This window comes from Etheostoma cragini, chromosome 21, assembly GCF_013103735.1.
Source record: "Etheostoma cragini isolate CJK2018 chromosome 21, CSU_Ecrag_1.0, whole genome shotgun sequence".
In the NCBI taxonomy this organism is placed as follows: domain Eukaryota; kingdom Metazoa; phylum Chordata; class Actinopteri; order Perciformes; family Percidae; genus Etheostoma; species Etheostoma cragini.
Window position 1 is genome coordinate 12,011,219 of NC_048427.1, and position 22,733 is coordinate 12,033,951.

At 39.3% G+C, this 22,733-nt stretch overlaps 1 protein-coding gene across 2 annotated transcripts in view; it reads left to right on the plus strand.

The window, feature by feature from the left end:
• rhbdl1 (rhomboid, veinlet-like 1 (Drosophila)) overlaps positions 1–22,733 on the plus strand; it is a 43,902-nt gene that overhangs the window by 15,854 nt on the left and 5,315 nt on the right. For both annotated transcript variants that reach the window (XM_034859843.1, XM_034859844.1), the window contains exons 3-7: positions 1,665–1,889; positions 2,665–2,813; positions 2,960–3,072; positions 19,050–19,150; positions 22,071–22,131. In XM_034859843.1, the coding sequence (XP_034715734.1) occupies positions 1,665–1,889; positions 2,665–2,813; positions 2,960–3,072; positions 19,050–19,150; positions 22,071–22,131 (649 nt within the window). The remainder of the gene's footprint in view (positions 1–1,664; positions 1,890–2,664; positions 2,814–2,959; positions 3,073–19,049; positions 19,151–22,070; positions 22,132–22,733) is intronic.

Below are 22,733 nucleotides of genomic sequence, written 5' to 3' on the forward strand. Positions count from 1 at the left end.
CTACTTTGGCTGTCAAAATAGTGGCATTAGGATGGTTTTCATCCTAAGCCTCTATTAAAGAATGTATCGAGAGCTGGCCTGCAGGCTGCTGCAAAGCTCCTGCTCACTTAGCAAACCTGGAGTCTGTGATAACATGAATATACACACACAAACACACACACACACCCTTTCTCTCTTTCTATGCAATAGTTCCTCTAAACAAAGATTTGCTTTTCAAGGGCAAAATCCCTTCAACAGTTATGACGTCTGAGTTTCAATCAACCCTGCAACTGTATGAATCCCAAACCTCTTATACATTATATAAGTTTCTTATCAGCCATTAATATTCAGCCACTGTTCTGTCATCTATCTTGCGGCAAAAAGGTGATTGGCAGTTGTTTAAGACATGTAAAATGGCTCAGATGTTAACATTTTAATTGGCTGCTGAGATATATGAGGAAGTTCTTTTTTATTTATAACGCCAGTTAAGCATTAAGCCTGAATAGCAAAAACCAAACTTCCCTGTTCATTGAAGCCTCTGAACGATTGGCAGAACAACAGATTAAAAGAAAATAATTGTAATTTCTTTTACCCTGACAATTTGGTTATAAAAGTAGAACTTAAATAATCCATCACACTATCCCTTGTGAAATCCGTACTTTATGAATGTTGGCTCCCCATCCAGGATGATTAGTCACACTGATGAGCTTCTCCTCAGTTAACATGAAAAGAAGCTATCTTCCTACCACCACGTAGCATCAAGTAAGTTATGGATTTAATTGCTAAAATAAACATTCACCAGCAGGCAATGATGAGATCTGTTCATCCTGGTAAGGTGTGTTCTTCCAGCTGCTGACAGTAATTCTCATAAAACAGCTCGAGTCAAGTTTATTGGGAGAAACATTAAGTCATCAAGTAGCAAAAACAAACACAGGGAATGACCTGTCTGCTGATTTCAACAGGTCACAATAACAAACTAGCCTGTCAGTTTAAAATAAAAATAAAATAATTATTGATTATTTTAAGATGTTTTTTGGAAAATATGCCTATTTTCTCTCTTGCTAGGATGGATGAGAAGATTGCTACAACTCTGACATCTGTCCGTTAAACATAAGGCTGTAGCTGGCGGTTGGTTTAGTTAACTTAGCTTAACATAAAGACTGAAAAACAGTCTGTCAAAGGTAACAAAACCAACTACCAGTACCTCTAAAGGTCACAAATTAACACCTGTTATGTTGTTTGTTTAGTCTGTAAAAAAAATCTAAGCGTAAAATCAACAAGTTGTGGTTTTAAGGGGATAATATGCTAATTATGTGACTATTTTTTGGCCTGGAAGTAACTGCCTGCCAACCTCAACCTCATGGTGAAGACTTCAGTAAATTAGATTTGGAGAATGAGATTTATCGGTTAGTTAGTGAGTTGTAGATGGACTCGTAGGCAGATTAATTACCTTTTGGACAGATGTAATTAGATAGTTAGGTTATTCCCAAATGCAGAACTATAGCTTTTAAACAAAGGGGAAACGTGTTCGTAAGTAAACTGATGTATGTTGAGCTCCCATCAGTGTCATTTGGAAAACGATGTTCATCGCTCTGAGTTTCTTTAAAATCCAAGCATTTGCCCACACGATATTGCACTGAGCTCCTGAGAGTAATACATGCATGTTCTTTCACCATTCTCCTCAGATGAGCAGTAAGCGCTCCAGCAGTTTCCGACGTGCCATTGCAAATGGCCGCCGTACGCTGCAACGGGAGATCCTGCTGGACGAAACGGGGCTCGGTCTGTACAAACGTTTTGTGCGGTATGTGGCCTACGAGATCCTGCCCTGCGAGACGGACCGGCGCTGGTACTTCCACCAGAACCGCCTGTGTCCCCCTCCTGTCTTCATCGCCATCGTCACCATCGTACAGGTGAGATTTAGGAGGTGACGTCATTAAACACCGAGCAGAATATAGATTTTTCTACTGATGCATCCCACTTATACAAATATTCCTAAAACACAATATTAAGTACTGGATGTGTGTTACTAACCCACAACCCTGACTTTAGACTGTTCTGTAGGCTCAGTCATTCACTTCTTACCCACTGAAAAGATTCAGGGGCTTAGTGGGTGCATTTAATGTCATTCCTCCAAGCTGAAACCCTCAGTCAGACTGCATACAGGGACACTGATTTTTTAACTTGGAAACCAGGTCAGTAAGCACTCTGGCCACCACAGTGGCATTAAATGACCTATTATATTCATTTGGTGGAAAAAAGGAAAACCACTAACACGGACCACTGTTGAATGGTTGAGGATTAAGCAGCAAAAATAACTTACAGCTTTTTTTCATAAAACTTCCTCTAAAATTATCATGATTCTGAGCAAAGTGCTCTTATAATGCCTACAATTGGCAATGAATGGGCTGTAATGACAAATGAGGATGTGATTATAACGGTTCACATTCGTTTTAATTCACAGAGACAATGAGTCATTATTCTATGAAAAGAAATTAATGGAATTGAACCAGATGTGCCTTTTTACTGCGGGCAGTAATTGTCTCCGCAAGTCTAATAACCATCAGCTGAAGAATACATAAAGAGAAAACGTCACGTATTTTTTATATAGCACAATGGGGTTTTGTTTTGCACCTTTGTACCAACAGTCTGCAGAGAGTGTGTAATGGTTTTGGTGTCATTTTGCAGATTATTGTGTTCATGTGCTATGGCATCATGCTGAACAAGTGGGTACTGCAGACCTATCAGCCCGACTTCATGAAGAGCCCCCTGGTCTATCATCCCGGCCACCGTGCACAAGTGTGGCGCTTCTTCAGTTACATGTTCATGCACGTTGGGTACGTACACAAACCTTCACTTAGCCTTATGTTGATGTCTGCAGCTCTTGTATTTTTTGTTGTTGCAGACGATGCACAGCTGTAGGAGGAACACCTATCTTCTGCTTTCATTAGAATGTTGTTCCCTTTCTGTGCTCTCTCATCAGTTTGGAGCAGCTGGGGTTCAACGCTTTACTGCAGCTGATGATTGGCGTTCCTTTGGAGATGGTCCATGGCATCTTACGAATAAGCCTGCTTTACATGGCAGGAGTGCTGGCCGGTGAGTGTCTTTTAAAATAAGTGTATTATTATGGAAACCAGCAGTTCCTGAAGTGGGTGCCTTTTTTACCGTGGGGTGCCTCAAGACAAGACTTAATTCCATGAATTGTATTGTACATTTTGAACAAAACTAAAACTGATGCAAAATATGTAACAGCATTCATGGTGTCATTTTTTTACCTAAAAAGGTGTGTCCATGTGTGTTGTGTGGGTGGACTTGGTGGTGGGGGAACCACTGGTGTAAACTAGGCAGTGATGTAACACAGAGTTTAGATATTGTTAGCCATTTTCTGACATTGACGTTTTAGATAATCTGCAGTGCAGTAAAGACATTGCTTTCCATTTTTAAAACAATGACATAAACAGAAAAGGCTGTTTATTCTCTGTACTGCACTTCGTGTACGTGCATGCATGCGCGCGTGTGTTTGTGTTACAGTAAATCTGTACTGACAGCTTGTGTTTTGTTTCATTATTGTTTTTATAGTCTGCTACTCAGAAACCTCTATGATTTTTCTTTTGTCGGTACCTTAGTCATTCATCAACTCAAAGGTCTAGTATATTGTACTTCATTATTTTCTGTGTTAAAAACCCCAGTTACTTCTAGGATCGAATATACCTCCAGTGAGGCTGAATTTGTTAGCATCTCGTCCTCAAGCTGACACCCATGAGTGGCCTGTTTGATAGTTTTGATAATAAATGTCGACACCACTGGTGGCCAAGACCTTTGAAAAATACACAAGTCACCAAACCAAATGCAGCCGAGTGACTCACTGTGCCTAGAGGTCGGTCTGCAGCACTCAAGTTTTTCTTTGTTGACAAGGAACCTCATTAACTTTCATCCCCCTCCAAGCCAGTTTGGAGATTGGAGATTTTTAAATCCGCACTGATTGCTGGATGTGGTTTTCTTGCTGCAGTATTCTGTTGTTAATGCGTATTTTGAGATGTCATTTCAACACTGCTACATAAACCTCTTTTCCTTTTCATCTTTACTGGGAACAATTTGTGTTACATTTGTTCATTTTTAGTAACGTGATTTTTTGGCTAAAAATCTAAGTTCTTTATTTATTTATTTTAATTTTCCTGTCCTCTCTCTGTACATAGTGTATGGAGTTAAAGTTGCTCAAAACTGTTGATGTGTTAAGTCAAACCCTCAGTTACCCCCAATACAATCACATGCACACACACACTCTTGACACTTTTAAATTATTGTAGCTTTGATTTATTAGAGAAAGTAAGCAAGCATGAGACTTAGAGGGCGAAAATTAGAAGAGTGATGCAGGGTTTCTCTCTGGGGAATCAGCCTGTAAGTGCAGTTTGAGATGCTGATGCCTAAATTAAAAAGGAGGAGAAAGCAGGGAGGAGATGGTGATATTTATACCCCCAGAGCCTTGAGTTGAACTACATTCATTAGAATTTCTATGCACGAGTTACACTGTGATGATCAAAAATTAAATTTGTGTAGTACTGTAGTGTAGCAGTGTGTAACTGTGTGCAATTAAATTAGTTATTTTTTTTTCTGCATTTAACTTTTAACGTGATGGGAGGACAGGTCCCGTCACCGGGACGTAAACTCGCCGTTTTTCGGAAGTGCTGACTTCCCTCATAAATTGTAAGCATTAAACCGTCATAAACACGCTCATGCCATAAATCATTTGAAAGCTTAAAGTCTCCTGATTCCATCGAGCCCACACACGAAGCAATAAGGTGACTCACAACGGTTATAATCATGTTCTGAAGTAAAGAAACACAGAAAGATTTGAGTCTAATCGAGTGTGTGTTTCCTACCTGTCTCCTCGTGTCTTTAATCACAGCGGTAAAAGATCGCCAAAAACCTTAGTTTCCTACATCGAAAACACCCTAAGGTATTAGAATATCCAAGCCTTGTAATCCATAATTATCTGGTCCCTTCACAATCTTGCAGTTTCAGCCCAAGTTTTGACGTAGAGAAAGATAGTGCATCATTTCTTGGTTTCTACCGTGTGTATCTTTTTCCCTGGGCACGCTACAGAGAAACCAAAGACACAGTTAAAATCTCTAGCTTGTGCAGATTCCAATGAACCTTGTTCCCTGCCAATAGCATCAGTCTATCTCAAGATACCCCCAAGCTAAGCAAATGAAATCTCACACTCCCCATTGGGCCCACGTGGGAAAGATTGACAGTGGAGCCCACGAATTAGAAGATAAGGTCACGAAACTGGCATCCCTGTGTAGCCAATAAGAAGACGAGTTGATTGATATCAAACATGGCCAGAAAAAACTATTCCTGTGATCCCTTCAAGCTGTTTCAAGGTAAAAATATGGCCTTCTGATGGCATTTCACCATTTCATGAAATTATGATTACTTATTTCTATAAATCTATGTATGTACTTCTTACAGACATATCTGTGAGTGATGTGGATGTGTTTTTGTATTTCAGAAGTTTTGTATTTAGCACTTTTTGGGCTTTTTTAGAAATAAGAAATAAGACAAACGCACAGACATATCTGTAGAAATACATTCATATAAAATCCATTTTATAAGTCATTTTTTTCTGGATTTTTTCTGTTCTAAGTTGAGAAATGGGTCTAGAGTACTATTTTAGTATATAGCCCATGTGATATGCTTACAGTAGTGCTTTTTATTAATTTTTCTGATGATTTACTTGGACGGATGAGAAATTCTGTGTTCTAACCTCTGTAGCTCTGTGTCAGTAAGGCCTAGTGTCACAACGCCACTAGAAACAACAAGTTGAGATTGTTAACTTCCCAATGATCTCAGGGTCATCCCAGAGGGCCAAAGCATGTGGAAACTACAGCACTTTTTTAAGGGTAAAAATTTAGGCGAGAAAATCATATATTTTCAAGTGTCTAATAAATGAATTCCTTCTAAACATTGAGGAGGAGCTCAGCTGCCTCACGTCCACATGAGGATGACCAACTTTAAGCGGCATAATAACTTCACCTTCTGATTCTGGTTGAGGGAGTGTAAATTGGAGCTGTGCTGGCACAAATGTTGTGATCTATGGGGAAATAGTCCATTGAAAAGTAGGTTGGGAAGTGCACCTGGATTCTTTGTGTGTGTTTGGAGTTTTTGGGGAGTCAGTAGGGGGTAATGATGAGAGAGACGGTGCCACTGCTTCCAGGTGAGGGATCAGGCAAAGGCCACTGGTTTTGTCTCGCAAGACTCACCGGGAGTAAGGATGGCATTGCTGGATGGAGAGATTAATTCATTTTATGCAGCTCAACATGATGAATTTGCAATCCTTCAAATTGGCTTTTTATAGCAATTTTTTTTACATTAAGGTGCTCTTTTTGAGTTTTAGGAACTGACATAAAGACGTCACTAACAACTATGAGTCTTATTAATGAACCCCTGCTAAGGTGTACGAATTAAAAGGTTTTTAAGTTTATCCTCTAAAACCTTGCCAAGAGAGAGCATACTGTATGTTCATTTTGACGATATCCCACTGAGATAGCACCTATTTGACCATCGTATTAGTTACGTGGCAGTTTCTCTGCAGAATGAGAAATAAATGTTGACGTTTAAAAAAAAAAAATGTGAAAGGCCATGCATTGAAATGACTACAGAAGTCATGTAACAAATGTGTACAATTGATTATTTAAAATATTGTTTGACATTTTCAAATTGCAACAAAATGGGACAGTCTTAGGAGACACATCTCAGAATGTTCTGCATGAACATACAAGTTTTAAACTTCTATGTGATGCTGAAGTTTATGTAGTAAGCGTTACAGCCATGCTAGCTGCCTGACTCTATGCCCAGTAGATATATAGATTTAGATGTACGTATTTGTTCATATACCTCCTCCTTGTCTCCCCTTCCCTTTTTTTTACTGATTTATTAAATGTGTGTATGTATGTGTGTGTGTGTGTGTGTGTGTATATGACAGTGTTACAATTTGGTTCTTATTGGTTTTATTGCCTCACACACAGCTTTCCCCTCAGTCTTTGTAAACTCGTGGTTGCTTGTGGCTGTTAGAATTTGTCTAGTGTTTTAGATTACTAAGTGAAATTCTTTATTTTTCTCTTCCCTTCTTCCTCACTTAGTTGCCCATGGCTGTCTCGTGTTTATATTCATGCCTTCTTATTCTAGCTTATGAGTTCAATCATGTCGGTTGTTGCTGTTTTTTGTGGGGCAGCGAAGCTTTCAGGTTTTACCTACACTTAGTGGGTGCGTTTATGGAGCAACGTGCTGCAGGTATTGTGCCGTTGTGCATGTGCCTTGACAAACCACAATAATATCTGTAGGGCAGGACTTGCTTTCAAAGCCAAAAGAATGACTTTTTTTTTGTAGTTTTGTAGTGCATCCAATACTGTGAATAGTATAAAATCCTGCTCACAGATCTAAATATTACACATGCATGAACACATGTCTCTGCATTCATAATCTGTGTTGTTCAGATGGTTTTATATACACATCTGGATATTACTCTGCTCCTGTACTGAAGTGCACCTTCTGAAAATAAAGTATAACATTGTACATTTTGTTCCTGCTTACAGAAGATACAACTCTGTAATTATTTTTTGACAGCGCCAATCAAACGTCGGTAGTCCTCTCTAACTTTGCTTCGCTGCACTACAGCAGATGAACAGCTCCACCTGAATTTCATGTTTCCAAATGTGTTTCCAAAACAGTCACAATGTCAGACCAAATGAATGTGAAATGGTGAGTCATGTTCAATGTTTCTGTATAGCTCCACATGAAAGGGAAGCGGCAGGGATCCTATCTGCCGTCTTTTTTCCTTCAGCTTGTTCATGTGTTTTAGGACATCAACAGGTGCCAGAACATCATGTTTTTTTCCCTCCAGCCCTGTGTAAGCCCCAGGCTGTCTACCTTCTCTAACACCCTACATTTGAGACAAATCATATCCTCCAGTGGCCTCTCATAACAGCAAGCTCAATTCTATTGCCTCAACATGTCCCACTCAATTCAGATATCAGTGTGTAGATGTGGTTATGGTTTTGACACACCATACTATGATGTCTTTGTCTCCTTTTTGTTGTCTGACATTGGAGAATTGACAGTGACAGACACTGGCAGCAAAGACCTGGGGTAAAACTTTCACTTTAAATCTGTTTTTTTGCTGAAATATCAAAAGATTCTAGTGAAAACAGAAGGTGTTGCTGTCTCAACAAGAGCACAACAGCTCTTGACTGTGAAGAAAAGCGTGTGTGTGCTTGGTTGTGCGTGTGCGTGTGTGTGTGTTTGTGTGTGTTCAAGGCCCTTATTTAGCAGAAGCAAAAGTGTTGGTGTGTGTCCTGCATATTGTCTGTTGCATGTCATCCAGTGTTCTACTGTTGAAACAAATCTCAGTTTTTAATATCTTAATTGGATTTGTTTTGTTTATTTTAATGTGGACAGAAACATACACATTGAATATTTACTGAGCAGAACAATGCCACAAATCATAGCATTTCATTTTGCAATTCTTGTTCCTAGATTTTGTAAAAACAAATACACACATAGTACAAGAACAGACAGACAGCAAATAGAAAATAAGAATGATTATAAAAGTGCCATAAAAGAATTAGATTTCGTTTAGGAAAGACACTTCATCACTACTACATGCTTATCATATCTAATATTAGAGATTGTTTCAACCTAGCCAGTTGGACTGTTGGTGTTCTGGGCAGCTTCCAGGTTTGGATGTGAAAAATTAAGCTCTCAGATTCTTCCCTGCCCAGTGGTAGAAAGTAATGATGTACATTTACAGTGCAGCAGAAGGAGGTTTCTCTTCAGCAATGATATTCTTAGTGGAGTGCTCGACCGAAATCCAATGAGCATGTCCCAAAAAGGGTAAAGAGAGGTTTCACGATGTGACTGAGCACCTTAAGAGCCCATGAACTTGCCGACCAATGGAGGATTTTCTCCTCCTTAATAAACTGGCCAGCCAGTGTTTAGAAAGCACAGTGCTCACGCTGCTTATTGGTGTCCTCAGTCAAGAGGAGGAAGACACATGTGGCCTGATGTTGTTTGAAGCCTGTTGGGACATTAATAGAAATGGGATAAATGGCTGCATGTCAGTGTAACTTCATTTTTGCAAGCTAGCTAATGTTGTCATTACTTAAAAGCCGATGCCAAGTTACATGTAATGTTTAATCCTTCAGCAGTTGACTAATGTTGTTTTAATATCAGGGAGGACAGCGGCAGTGTCTGCTTTCCACTGCGGCCATAAGACTGGCTGTATTGTTGATCCTAATTTAGCCGGATGATTGTTTCTGCATTCTCTCAAGCTAATAAAAGCTTGTTCACTCTGTAAATGATTGGAAGTCTTCAGGCTTATTTTTGTCCGATTATATAAAGGATTGATTATTTTTGAAAGCGCACTGGGTATATATGATTGTATCTGCTGCCAGAGAATATAGGGTTTTGGTGTGTGGCCAAGAATGACTATGTTCATCATCCATTTTTGCTGATGTTTTTGTCGAGGCACACAAGTTGCAAATAATTCTATTTTACGGAGATCCCCAAAACCTAAAAATACAGCTTTGGGATTGAATTTGCAAGGTTAAAATCACTAAATTCAATTGTGTTAATGAAATAAGAGTTTTACTACTTGGATGTTGACTTTCCAATTTGGTGACATTGATTTTAAAAGAGACCTATAATGCTTTTGCTACTTTTCTGTCCTACATAATGTTTACAATGTTGGATGTTGTTACTAAAAGTGGTCACAGCTTCAAATAATGAGGGACATTTATGTAAAAGTAATCCCTGTGATCAAAAACTTCAGATTTCAGACCGCTCCAAACACACAGTCAACACAACTCAACTTTCTTTCTACTCTTGGCTCGAGCTGACGTCAATCTGTGCTGGATTTGTTTTTATGGTCAACTGTTCCCGGCACGTTACTGCAGTGTCTACATTACACACACTGTACATACAGCTACATGCCGACGCCAGGGAAACCTTTAATCTTGGTCGCAGATGTTCCCAAGTTCGGATCACATTTCCGCTGGAAATGTTTGATTGTGCAGTCTTTAGTTTATAAGCTTTAACTGGTGATTTTTCATGGTAGAAAGGGCCGCAATACATGCCATGACGGTCAGTCGACTGTTAAATGTAACCGTAAGGTTAGCTACATGCTAACACCAGGAACGCTTTTTAAAAACACATGACTCCCAGTGTTGCTTAAGAAAGTTATTGTGCTGTGTTGTGTTGGAATTTTTTTGGGGAGGGGGGGGGGGGGGGGGGGGTTCTTGGAGCAAAGTTACATCAGATCAGATAAACCATTGCTGACAGAGAGAGGAAGCATCAGAGAACAGACGGCTGAATGAATTACTCTAAGTGCCAGAGGAATGTGACTTTCAGTCTCTGGCTCTGACTGACTTCAAGCACTGAGATATTTAACGACACAATGATTCGATTGGCTCGAGGTGACTCTGAGGAGGTTTGTGGAAAGCAGGAGGCATTTTTAGGACTGTGAGAGCTGTGGAGTTGCCCTTGTGTTGTCATTGCCAACTGAATACCAATTATTTCTTGTTCACTCTTACTTTGAAGGCCTTTTGGTGGAGTGTGTGGCTGAGACTGTAACTAAGATTTCTGTCTTTTTTAGCCTACCCTTAGCTGCAGATCGCCATATGTGAACAGATCCTGGTTTTGTTCCTGTGTTTCTGATGTACTCGCCTGGTGCTGAGCTGAACTGAGCACTGAGGAGGCAGGGTGACCTTGGTGCGTTGCAGAGGCTGCCAGCGTGATTATGGTAATTCCCAACCCCCTCAATCCAACCCCAGAGTCAACTCTTCCTAGGTGACACCTATCTCACTTCCTCCCCAACCACCCCCTGCATCCTAGCTGATAATAACACAGAGGAAGATGAATATTTCTACTGTAATGCAGCCTAATTGAAGGTAGCCCATTATTGTGGAGCAAGCTCACTGGGTTTATGGGTGTCTATTTGCATCTTCTTTCCAAGCTGACAATATTTGTTTCAGGCACTCTATTTGAGTTAAAAGAGGAAGCTATTTCTCTGCGTAGTTTAAATTACAGGTACTTTGGTGTTTAGTTTCAAGGTTCTCCGGTAAATAAGCACATCACACTCGTCATAGTCATCCCTGTGGCTTCATGACCTTGAGCACAGGAAGTGATTTCAGGCTCTTTTTTCTTTGGGATGTCAAATTTGAGTCATTTCATCCAAGGTCAGCTATTGTGCTTGTTAGATGAACAGAAACAACAGCGGTCGTGAGTGATAATCACTTTGGTCGTGACAAGAATACAGCTTTTTGTAGAATTGCTCTTTTTACGGCATACATAATTACAGGAGCATCAGGCGCATTTGGACGTACACTCACTAATTTCTATATGTTGTCCCCTTAATTCTTCAGTTAAAGGCGTGCTCATATGCCCACATACACTCACCCAGTTCCGATATGATTATACTTTTCCACTCATGGTTGGTGCTGTGCCTAGCGACCTCCTCTCAGCAGCTCAGAGGATATGACTTGTGGAGACTATTGATTTTTCCTAATGCCCCATGGGCTCTGGGGTAGCATAAATATTATCATATTTTTCCCCATGTCAAATTTGGACAGGGCAGAAAACTGTTAGAATAAACTGAATCAATCTCTAAAGAAACTAAGGGCAAGGTGTGTTTACAGTGGCCATGTTGGCACACTGTGAAATTGATCAACTGTATTCGTTCCTCCAAACCAGAGTTTAGTATTGATGGCGCTGGTTGTTCCCTATTTTATATTTATATACTGTATGTATAGAAGAGAGGTCCTGATTAATGTTGCACAAGATTGGTGGAGATGTTAGATTGGATGAGGACTGATTGCGAGTCATGCTGCTCCACTCTAAGGAAAGCATCAGCGACAGAGATGATATTTCCCTTATCTCTTTCTGTCTGGATGACACAGACAGTCCATCTACTTCCCAGGTGGAAAATATCTTTAATAGCGCTTCCTCAGTCTGACTGCACTATAATAGTAGAAATGAGTCTGAAATGGACGGCACTCTATTAAATGACATTTGAAGCTATGAGGATTTCAAATAGACTATAAAGTAGACAGAAGACCGCAGACAGACAAATGGTCTGCCACCCTGTCATTTACTCATTTTAACTCTGATCACCTGCAAACTGTGTCTGCTCACCAAAATTAAACTAAGTTGCCTTCCCAAATCAAATGATATCCTGTCTGCTTGATGCACAAAACAAGTGCTAAAATGAAGAGTGGAATAGTCTGTTGCTAGAGACTGAATATAAAACTATTTTGATGATCAATACATCGTTGAAGTCATTTTGTAACAAAAATACTAAACATTTACTGGTTCTGTTGTTTCAGTTGTGAAGAATTCCTCTTTTATTTCAGTAAAAATTGAACCTTGTTCTAATTGTGATGGCTGTGCTCAAATACAGTCAATTTTAAGTCTATTGCAGATATATTGGTATTAGTGTATGTGTTGGCTGATGAGTAACAAGAAATAGCAGTGCCAAAATGGAAAATATGAACCATGTTTATTTATGTAATTCAATTATTAGAAACATGACAGCCAACTGAGAAATGACTCAAAAGTCTGATATTGATCAGGCTATATTGGGCCTTTTTGTCTGTTATACTGATACTGAATGCAATTGTTATTTACACCCTATGTAGAGCTACATAATTAAGATGTCATGTGTACAGTGCACATGTGAAACATTATAATTATAGGGTCAACCATGTTGGTAGAAGTTATGAACTTCAGCTTGTTTCTTCCTATAAGACAAGTCAAATAATGGTATCCGGACTGAGGTGGCACCACACAACTCTATCACCATATGTGAAACTGTGCCTCTGTGTTCCCTCAACTACAAAAGCCAAGGTTTATTGTTATGTTTACGTCTGACAGATAGCAGGTTCTCAACCTAAGGGAACCTGGCTGAACAAAAGGAACCACAAACCACAGTGTCGGCTGATTTATCTGTTAGTTGTGATGTATTTTTTAGCAATAAAGCAAACGGTAAAAACAGCTCTATCATGATAAGCTAATTTAGCTAAAGCCCTAGTTCTCTTGGAATTAAGCAGCAGAGTTTTTACAGAATGACAGAGAAAAAAGACCTGCATGATTGAACTCTTGATGTGTGTTCTGTATCGCCCTTCATCATGCACTCACTCCCCCACTCTTTCCATCAGTTTCCCTTGCTTGTTATTTGTGCTAAATAAATCTGATGAGGCATTTCCCCAGTTTATTAGCCAACAGAGGCAGTCTGGAGTGCTGACTACAGCACATCTCTGTGCAGGGCCACAAGATTTAATGCATACAGAATAGATGTGTCTGAGGCAAGTGTGTACATATACTGCAACTTGAACCTAAAAGGCAACAATCCCACAGAATCAAGAATGGGTTTCCCTTACTGACACTGTCCTGTGAGTTGAGCTTCTATTGAAATATTTTACTTAAGAAAAATTGGTAATCCTAAACCCCACCTTTTTTCATGTCTCATAAACAAACTTGACAAATTACATCTACTATCTCATTCTTCATAGCTCATTCCTACTGAATGAAAGCATAGCGGTGGGTTGCCAGATTTGCTTGTGTCCAATTCTGACTTCAAACCACCTGAATAAATAAACACACACATTGTCCTTTAAGTCTTCTCCTTAGTAATTTATTGGCTGACCAACCAAGAAATGCAAATACAGATTCATATTCTCAACAGTGTTGTAATGTAACAAAGTCTAAATAGTTTCTTACTGTACTTAAGTAGAATTTTCACAAATCTGAACTTTACTTCGTTATTTATATTTCTGGAAACTTTACATTTCTCCTAAGCATCTTTGCTAGATGCAAGAAATGTTTTTGTATGTTAGAGTGAAAGATTCTTCCTCACAAATTTTTTTTACTGTTTCCGTTTTTGTCTTTTTTTGATGTCAGGTTTTAAACTTGATGTTTAAGAAGGTGTGGAAGCACTGTATATTAGATTTACGGAAAAGAAGGCACAATGAAGTTTATAATCAAAGTTTTTTTTTACTTTTACTTCCGATTATTAAGAACATTACGTATCAGAAAGTATCATGCTCAAGTAATATTGTAAAAGGTAACTTTAAGTTTTACCTAAGTCTTTTTCTGGTAAGATACTTGCACCTTTACTCAAGTATTGCTCTCAAGTACTTTATACACAACTGGTTCTCAGACATCCTTCTGGTCGTCATCTTTACAACTTAAGTGTTAGATAATATGTATTTTTTGTTCCAAGATTACATCCTCTGTCTAACTTCTGACTGAAGCCTCAGAGAACTAGACATTTTTTCACCTTTGTGTCTGTGCTTTGAAGACGCTCTAATCCCTGTTTCTACAATAACAATAGGTCAGATGTGTGATGGGAAAGGGGTCCCTCGTTATGAGCCCACAGAGAGCTATCACCTAACTCTGCAGTTCTCTTCAGCTCTACGGAGTTTTACCTCATTGTTTTGGTTGTCCGTTCCGCAACTTGTTTTGGTTCGGTCTTAGCGCTCTCATCAGCGTTGTTTTACTCTGATAAACCTACTGTACGCTGCTTCTCCAGCACCAAACAACATACAGACAAAGTTTATAATTACCTGATGAACACTGTGAAGCATTTAGCAGCTAGAGATTAAAATATCTCCTCCAATATATCCTCCACAGTAGATGAAAACCGAACAGAGCTAAAAAGAGAGTTGAATACTGGATTTTTATTCATTGGGTTGCCTGAAGCACATCTCCAAATTGTCATCCTCCAAATTCCTTGATTTTTGATAAAAAAGCATGGGCTAAGATGATTCAATATGTTAATTTTGTTACCCTTAAATAATTTGTTGCCTAATTTTAGTCTAGATATCTACATCTACGCAACACAATTTGATCATCAGAAATCTGCAACATTTCTCCAGGGATTCTTGATAGACTGTAAATAGTCTCAGTAATCAGTCAATAACTACCCACATGTTAAAGCCTAGAAAGCAGACAGTGAAATGGTTTGTAAGTGTTTGTGCAGAGGCATATTTTCCAAGGATTAAAGGATTTCATTTAATGCAACATTTACTGTGCTCAAGCGCAGCCTCCACTAGGGTGGCTACAGAGAGAGCGCAGCCTCAGGCACTGCCAAACCCTGGCCTTGGATCAACTTACCATCCCTTGTCTGCACCTTATTCCTGAGAGAAAAATACAACGTTGACCCATAGCTTAAGGGCAGCCTGGAGTAACAGTAATGGTGTAGCAAGTTTGGTTTGACAGACAGACTCAGTTCTCAGCGCTGCTTTGGGGATTATACTGCAGTAGATAGAGTACAGCCCCCCTGAGTATGTGGTTTACTTATACTCTACACAAAGTACATAATTTTTACTGTCTACACTGCACTATACTTGTGGGTGTTGCAAGCTCACAAAAAGATTTGAGGATGTTGATGATGACTTCAGGATGGCGTCAATAAATAATCTGTACATAAGATGGAATGTGTCAGCTCTGCACTGAAATAATGGCACACCTCATGTCTCAGCCCCTGCTGAGTGTGAGAGTTCTAAATCCTAAATCCCCCAGAGCCCACATGACAGGACTGTTTAATATTCATACTGTATTTGGGAGCCTCTCGCCAAAGCAGAGCGAGTAGGAGAAGAGAGCAGTTTGTTTCCTGCCTATGGTGCCCCTCTTTTCCTCTGAGCTGGAGGTCTCAGGTTATCTTTTCCTTTTCCTCACCCACAGATGGCTTTGCCACATCCCTGACATGTGTCTCATATAAAGAGCTGGTCCTGGCGGGTGTTAAGTCAGAAACCAAACAGCCCACTGCGCTGCTCTTAAAGCTGCTCTAACCGTCATTTTATATTAACTTTGGATCAAGTGCAATGTGTAGGGGTGTCGTTGGTAGTGATGAACCCACAGAGAATATCCCCAGAGGCGGCAGCTCCCCTCAGCTATAGGTAGCTATAAATTATTGCTTTTAACATATTGTTTTGGTTTTGCCGCCTCTTTTACAATTCTCTCCAACAGCGCTAGTACTAGTATGGTTGAAAAAGACTCACTCCAAGCATCACCCAAACAAACTTAGCTAAAGTTAGCGGTTAGCTGGGGAACTTAGTGGAGCATTCAGCAGCTAGGTATTTCCCTCAGAAGTTGGGTTGAGAGAAAAACCTACTAAAAGAAGAGTGAAGAGTGGACTTACTATCATCAAAAGGCCAAAAATAACTCCACAAGAATGCAAATGTTGCTTCTTCTCTGTCTAAATGGGCAAGTGTTTGCTAGCATGTTAACCCCATCAACTTTGATAACATGTCAGTGTTAAGAAAAAAAGAAAGATAGTACAGAAAGGTAGTATCTGTCAGTTACAACCAACAAGATGTTTAAAATATCAATATTTTACTTAACACCTATCTGCTACAAGATTTCAACCAAAGGTTTAGTCCAAATTTGTAATCTTTGTTATTCACTTTGATGAGGCAATCAAATTAATTTATAAAGTTGTCACTCACTGTAATTGTACTAAATCCTTAAGAGCAGCATATTACTTTAATTTAACCAAAATCCATATATTACGGTAACTAAAACCCCAGGCCAAATCACTCATATTATTCTATAAATATTTCATTGATATATCTCCCAGCTTCACCGCTCTGAAGTAATAAATAAACTGCAAAGAAGTTGTGAATCTCCGGACCAACTCAGATGTTGATGCTGTTCCAATTCAATTTTTTCTTCACTTTGAAGAGATCAGAGACCACATGCTGTATGCTACACTGTGTAATTGCAATTTTGTGAAACTACTACAAAATGGGGCACTGTGAATCTCCTCAAATCTGTAGCTGAAGCACCAACCTTCATATACCCCATAAATCCACGTAAAACAGCCCATAGGTGTTGGAGCGAGGCGAGATGAATGACTCAGGAACGCGCTGTGATTACCATCTGTCTTTTCATGATCATCACTGCCACAACGGGCTGACAAGGCGTTCTTTAAGATGATGTTTACTTTGTGCAGTACCACGACACACACACACACACACACGCTCACGCTCACACGCTCACGCAGAATATGAACGTTACAACATGCATTATAGATTTGAAATCCCAACTCTGGCAAACCCCAACTGTGATAAAAAAGAGGCTATTTTGTTGTATCAGCCCTCTCCGCTTCCCTTATCATCTCATTTGCATAATTAACAGTTGCTGACGCTGTCCTCACGAACAACTGCAACTGTGATTTCTCCTGCTTGGAATTCTGTCCTACTTCATAGTGTCACTGCAACCTGGATAATGCAGCGGCAGGTGCACTATGTTGCATTCAGGATCATATCTCTCTATTCACCTTTAAATACTGCTAAAAACAGCTGCTGTCTACATACTGTCTGTTTCCAGGCCTATTTGTTTGGCATGTTTTTATTATTCTCATTATTAATATAATGGACAAAGCAAAACGTCATTCTTTTTCTAACTTTGAGAACTCACACACAGCAAGCTGCAGACCAGTGTGAGCTTCAACACAAGTCCATTCAAATTTATCAATGGGGGTAAAGGGTCAAAGGTTAAAATTCTATTTTACAATACAAAGCAACAAATTCACTATTATTTAAACCTATTTTTTTTAAACTACATTATTTTTTTTTGTCTCAAATTTCTTTATATTTATTAATAGCGCCATTGTTGAGTCAACTGCAAATTGACTTAAATACTATACATTCAACCTTTTACCCATAAGTGAGTTAAGATAATATATGTGTGTGTGTATATATTTTGTTTCAGTCCCTGGAATTGAAAGAGCAAAAGCGTCATTGTGAACTTACCATTTTGCACTGCCATTCAGTATTCATTCAGGTTGTTCTATAGAAACGGCCTTACTCATTCAAATAGTATAAATAGTGGATGACCTAATCAAAAGCAGAATACACTTCAAAATAATCAAGAATTACTTTTTCATAGAAATTGCCCATTTTTATGAACCACCAGAGCCTCAGTTGCAAATTATGGAAGCTAAATTAGTAAAATAGGGGCCAAGATTACAGACCATAATGTAATTCAGCTGTAGGGCATGTTGTGAATCAGGCAGAATGTATAGGAATGTATTGGTAGAATGTATGTACAGTATAAGTATAAGTCTATACAGTATATATACTATATAATAATTATCACAGCATCAATACTTGAAAATGACATACAAGCAACTTTGATTAATGGACTTTGGAATGTGACTGCCAATAAAACTACACAAGCACAAACACTTTATAACTGCTTGAATAAATGCACCAGGATGTAGAATATAAGTGTGCAAACAATATAGTGTGTCACAATGCTCATGCCTTTGTCACCACCACAACCACCACTGTACTTTTCATATTATAACTTTTTAAAAATCACAGTTGGCTTCTGTCCATATCCACGATTACATTTTTCTCATGAATATAACACTCAGAATTTTTAGATTACACAAATTGGAAATTATCCTCTTTGGTAATGTTTGCCTGTGATGTCCTGGCCTACTTTGATCAGAGATCATTTTAAGATGGACTTGTTTTAATTGCAGCGTCCTGAAGGAAAATTTGATTAGGAAATATTCCATTTCATCCTTCACTATTTTAAATATAATTAGTCAGCTGCGGTTTTAGGAGACTGCTTACATGCAGGAAAAGCCTGTGCACAACACAAAACGTGTGTGTGTGTGTGTGTGTGTGTGTGTGTGTGTCTGTGTCTGTGTCTGTGTCTGTGTCTGTGTCTGTGTCTGTGTCTGTTCCTGTCTGTGTCATGTATTCTAAATCTAAAAGGCATGTGAAGGCCAGCTGATATAACCCAGTCCCAGTCCCTGTAAACAGAGAGAATTTTTACTCAGAGATTTTTTGAAAAATGCTCAGAGGAAGGTGACTTTTGCTGCAGCGTGATGATGAGTAATCTGACTCTCCCTTTGTTTTCCCCCCTCTGCTTTAAAATGCTGTCCTTTGCTCTCTGTCTAAAAACATGTATATACACACGCACACTCTTCTCCCAGCATTGCGTGCTCTCCCTCTCTAACATCTATGCTCCTAATCTCTCTCTCTTTCTCTGTCTCTCTGCAGGCTCACTGACAGTGTCCATCACCGACATGCGTGCTCCAGTGGTGGGGGGCTCTGGAGGGGTCTACGCTCTGTGCTCAGCGCATCTGGCCAACGTCGTCATGGTAACTTGCCTCCATTGTTGTATCTGAAAGTGGTTTTCATTAGAGACAAAATGTCAGAGACATCCGCATGGACATTGTTTTGTTAAAACCTGTATCCACCTTAAAGGTGCCCTGCCACACAAAACCCTTGCATTGTTAGAAATATGTTAGGTCCATATGTGTTTGTGTTATGTTGTAAATGGGAAAATGAACTGCTTCCTCCTCTGTCAGCTCTAGCCACTGAAAAGAAATAAGTGGAGAAATCAGGCCAATTACAAAAGCTGGTCAGTCTGATGTCATGTTGCCTGAGCTCATTACTATTCAGGAGCTCTCCCAGTTGTGCTGGGTAAAAGATGCTGATAGCCAGGCTCTCATTGGCTAGTTGTTAACCAATCAGAGTCAAGCAGCTCAGCTTGAAGAATAATAATGAGAACTGGCACAAATCGAGTCTTCCTGCAGGCTTTCTATACCACACTAGAATGGCTTGAAACAAGGTCACCGAGGCATTTTTTCCACAAACACTGTTGCAGAGTCCATGGTAGACTTCAGACATTACCCCAAAGTAATAAAATACGTGTGGCAGGGCACCTTTAAAAAATATATTTTATATATGTATTTTATTTATAAGAAATCTGGGTTGGACGTTTTCCTGCTACAGTAGGATCACATCAATGTGATAAATAGTTTTTGCTGCCCAGCAGCTTTTGGAAAAGGGCCATTGAAAATTCCTTGTGAGCTATTTGAAGAAGCTCTTTGAACTTGATGAGTAGCTCACCCCAGCGTAACATGTTTTCACTGTGCTCGTCATTTGTATCAATGAAGTGCACTGGCATTTCAGACACTTCTATTAATTATTAAGACTGTTTATGTGTGTCCACTGGAAAAAAAAACAAGCAGAGGATTCTCTTGATGCTGCTTGAGAGCTTTTGATAAAACTTTATTTATTTGTGCAAGCTTCTGTCACAAGGTTTACATGTGAAATGCCTTCCGCATTCTCTTCAACTCTCGAGGCGCTGTTACATCTGACAAATCACTTTAACTAATGTTGCTGTTGCCAGCAGGGATAGAAATCAAAGTGCACAGACGGGCCCAGAGCAAAGACTCTGGAACTGGAACTGTGTGCTCGTAGTAGCTACACAGACAGTTTATTTGGTTTGATACGCTTGATGTTTGTTGCTAGGAATTCCTTTAAGGGACGTCTTAGTTCTGCTTTGATGAGGGTTTTTTTGTTTTTTGAAGGAAATCTTGAAACCTGGTCCGGTCTCAACCCAGTAAATTCCCGGCCATCTACCATCAAACAATTTCATCCCTTTCAATCAGCAGACATGTTCAGCTTCAGTGAAGTTTCAACCACTGCTGTGAACGTGACTCCCCAGAAGTCATGCAGCTCCAGCTAAATTGTCAGAAAACATCTTGGAACCTTGTAGCGCACAAATTCAACTTTTGACTTCTTGCTGTTTTTAAAGATAAACTACCCCTTACATTTTGTTTTATAATTGTGACTTCTAACCAGAAAGCACTCTTTCTTTGAGCCTCCAAGTGATCACCTGAGCAGTAATGCATTTTATTCTCAACAGTGTGATAACAAGATGCGTAAAATGGATTGGCGTTTGGTTAAAGATTGCCCTTCTCCTCATGTGCGAGTGAAGGCATGTTGTAGGATCCTTATTAAAAGTGTACGTACGCCCCAAAAAAAAATCTGATTTACAATCTGTACGTACGCACATCTGTTAGCTATGTTCCCTTTGTAAATCACAGATTACCTGCATACCTCATGCAGCATTACGCTGGTGTTCACCGCAGTATTTATATGTTTACAACAATTAGAGTGATTGTTGACACCTGGCCAAAATCCCAATTTCAACTAATGCACACACACACTTTTCTTCATACAGGTTTTGTCACAAACAGCACTAAAGTTTGGACCAATAAGGGGGACATTAAGTGTATAGCGCGAGAGCTTAACACCTGTATTTCCAGACTTTGACATTTGATGATAAATGCACAGTATTAAAGACAGATATTTAGTTATTTAGGCTACACTGTGTTCTGCAGTTATCTAAAGCTCTTTTATAAACGTTGCATACGCACAAAACGGGACTGAAAATGTGCGTACGGCACTTCCCACACAAAAGTTGTGATTTATAAGAAACAAACTTGACGGGAGAATGTGCGGCCCACCACGCAAACACTGCCCCCATGCGTACGCACATTTTGGAGACAAAATGGGATTTGGCAACACAGATGGTGAGGTGGTGAACTAAAGTCAGACTGCAGAAAGTGCACATGAGAAAAGCACTTAGTCGTAATATTTTCCAGTATTGATGCCTCATACACGTTTGTTCACTACGTATCATCCACGTTATCATGAAGATTACATCCAGCAGTGTAATTTACGCTAATGCTGATTGATAATTGTTCTATAGACACCTCAAACTCAAATAAATAAGAACTCAAGTAGGGATGTGATTGGGTTAGAATTACAATTTTTCATCCTGGAGAACAAATGTGTTATTCTGAGTTAGAATGCCATTGTTCTTTGTCCCCCGGAGAATCACGACGGCTATTTCTTGGCCCATTTTTTCCCTTCCGTTGAATTATCTGAGCTCTAATTAATGGAGTGTCACTGGGCTGGAACCAGTAAGTGGAAAGCAGCCAGGTATAAAGTCTGTGTGAAGTGTAAGTGCTTCCACCTCCCTCCTATGGATATAGACTTTCTTTTAGGTCTAAATATGTCCAGAGGATAGAAACTGAGGCGTTTCTTCCCAGGATGTTAATATACTCCTGACAAATATATATATATATATATATATATATATATATATATATATATATATATATATATATATATATATATATATATATATATATAGTACATTGGTTGTTTGTGTTGTGTGATTGTTTGCGCTGACAAGACACTTTTGCTCTGTGTTGTGTGCAGAACTGGGCCGGGATGCGTTGTCCTTACAAGCTGCTCCGCATGATCCTGGCGCTAGTTTGCAGTAAGTTGTCCAGATTTATTCTCAAGGCGTTGTGCTTCTGTTCCCACTGTTGCTATTATTGTTGAATTTACTGCTTCATCATTAAATAGGAAGTGTGCATAACCTTTAATTTTCAGCATATTTAATGTTCTGTTCACAGTTCACCACAGAGCGTTCATCACCTGAGTGGGGTTAAAAAAACAAAGCTGAGCAACGGACATGATACTCATGCTACTCTTTGTTATTTGCTGATTGGACATGTTGCTTTGTTTTCAAAGCATTTGAGTCTTACCACTTGTCCTTTTTCTCCACACGAGGGCCGATACACTGCGACTTTTATCAGTGAGCAATATGTTCCCTCCATCTGTCCCAAACATGACGCCTTCCAAACTGAGAGAGCAGCGAGTTTCTGCTGGAAGGCTATATTTCTCCTAAGTGTTTTACAAACGGGAAATGCAGCATTTACAAACACTACATTACACAGTTCATCTTTATACATAAAGTAAACTCAGCCTAAGGCCCTGTTCTTTATACATGGTTATACAAATGGCTCGTTTTCTTAGAAGAATGTTATAATTTTAAATGAGGTGTAAGTTACTGAAAAAGCCAAAGGTTGAATGCCA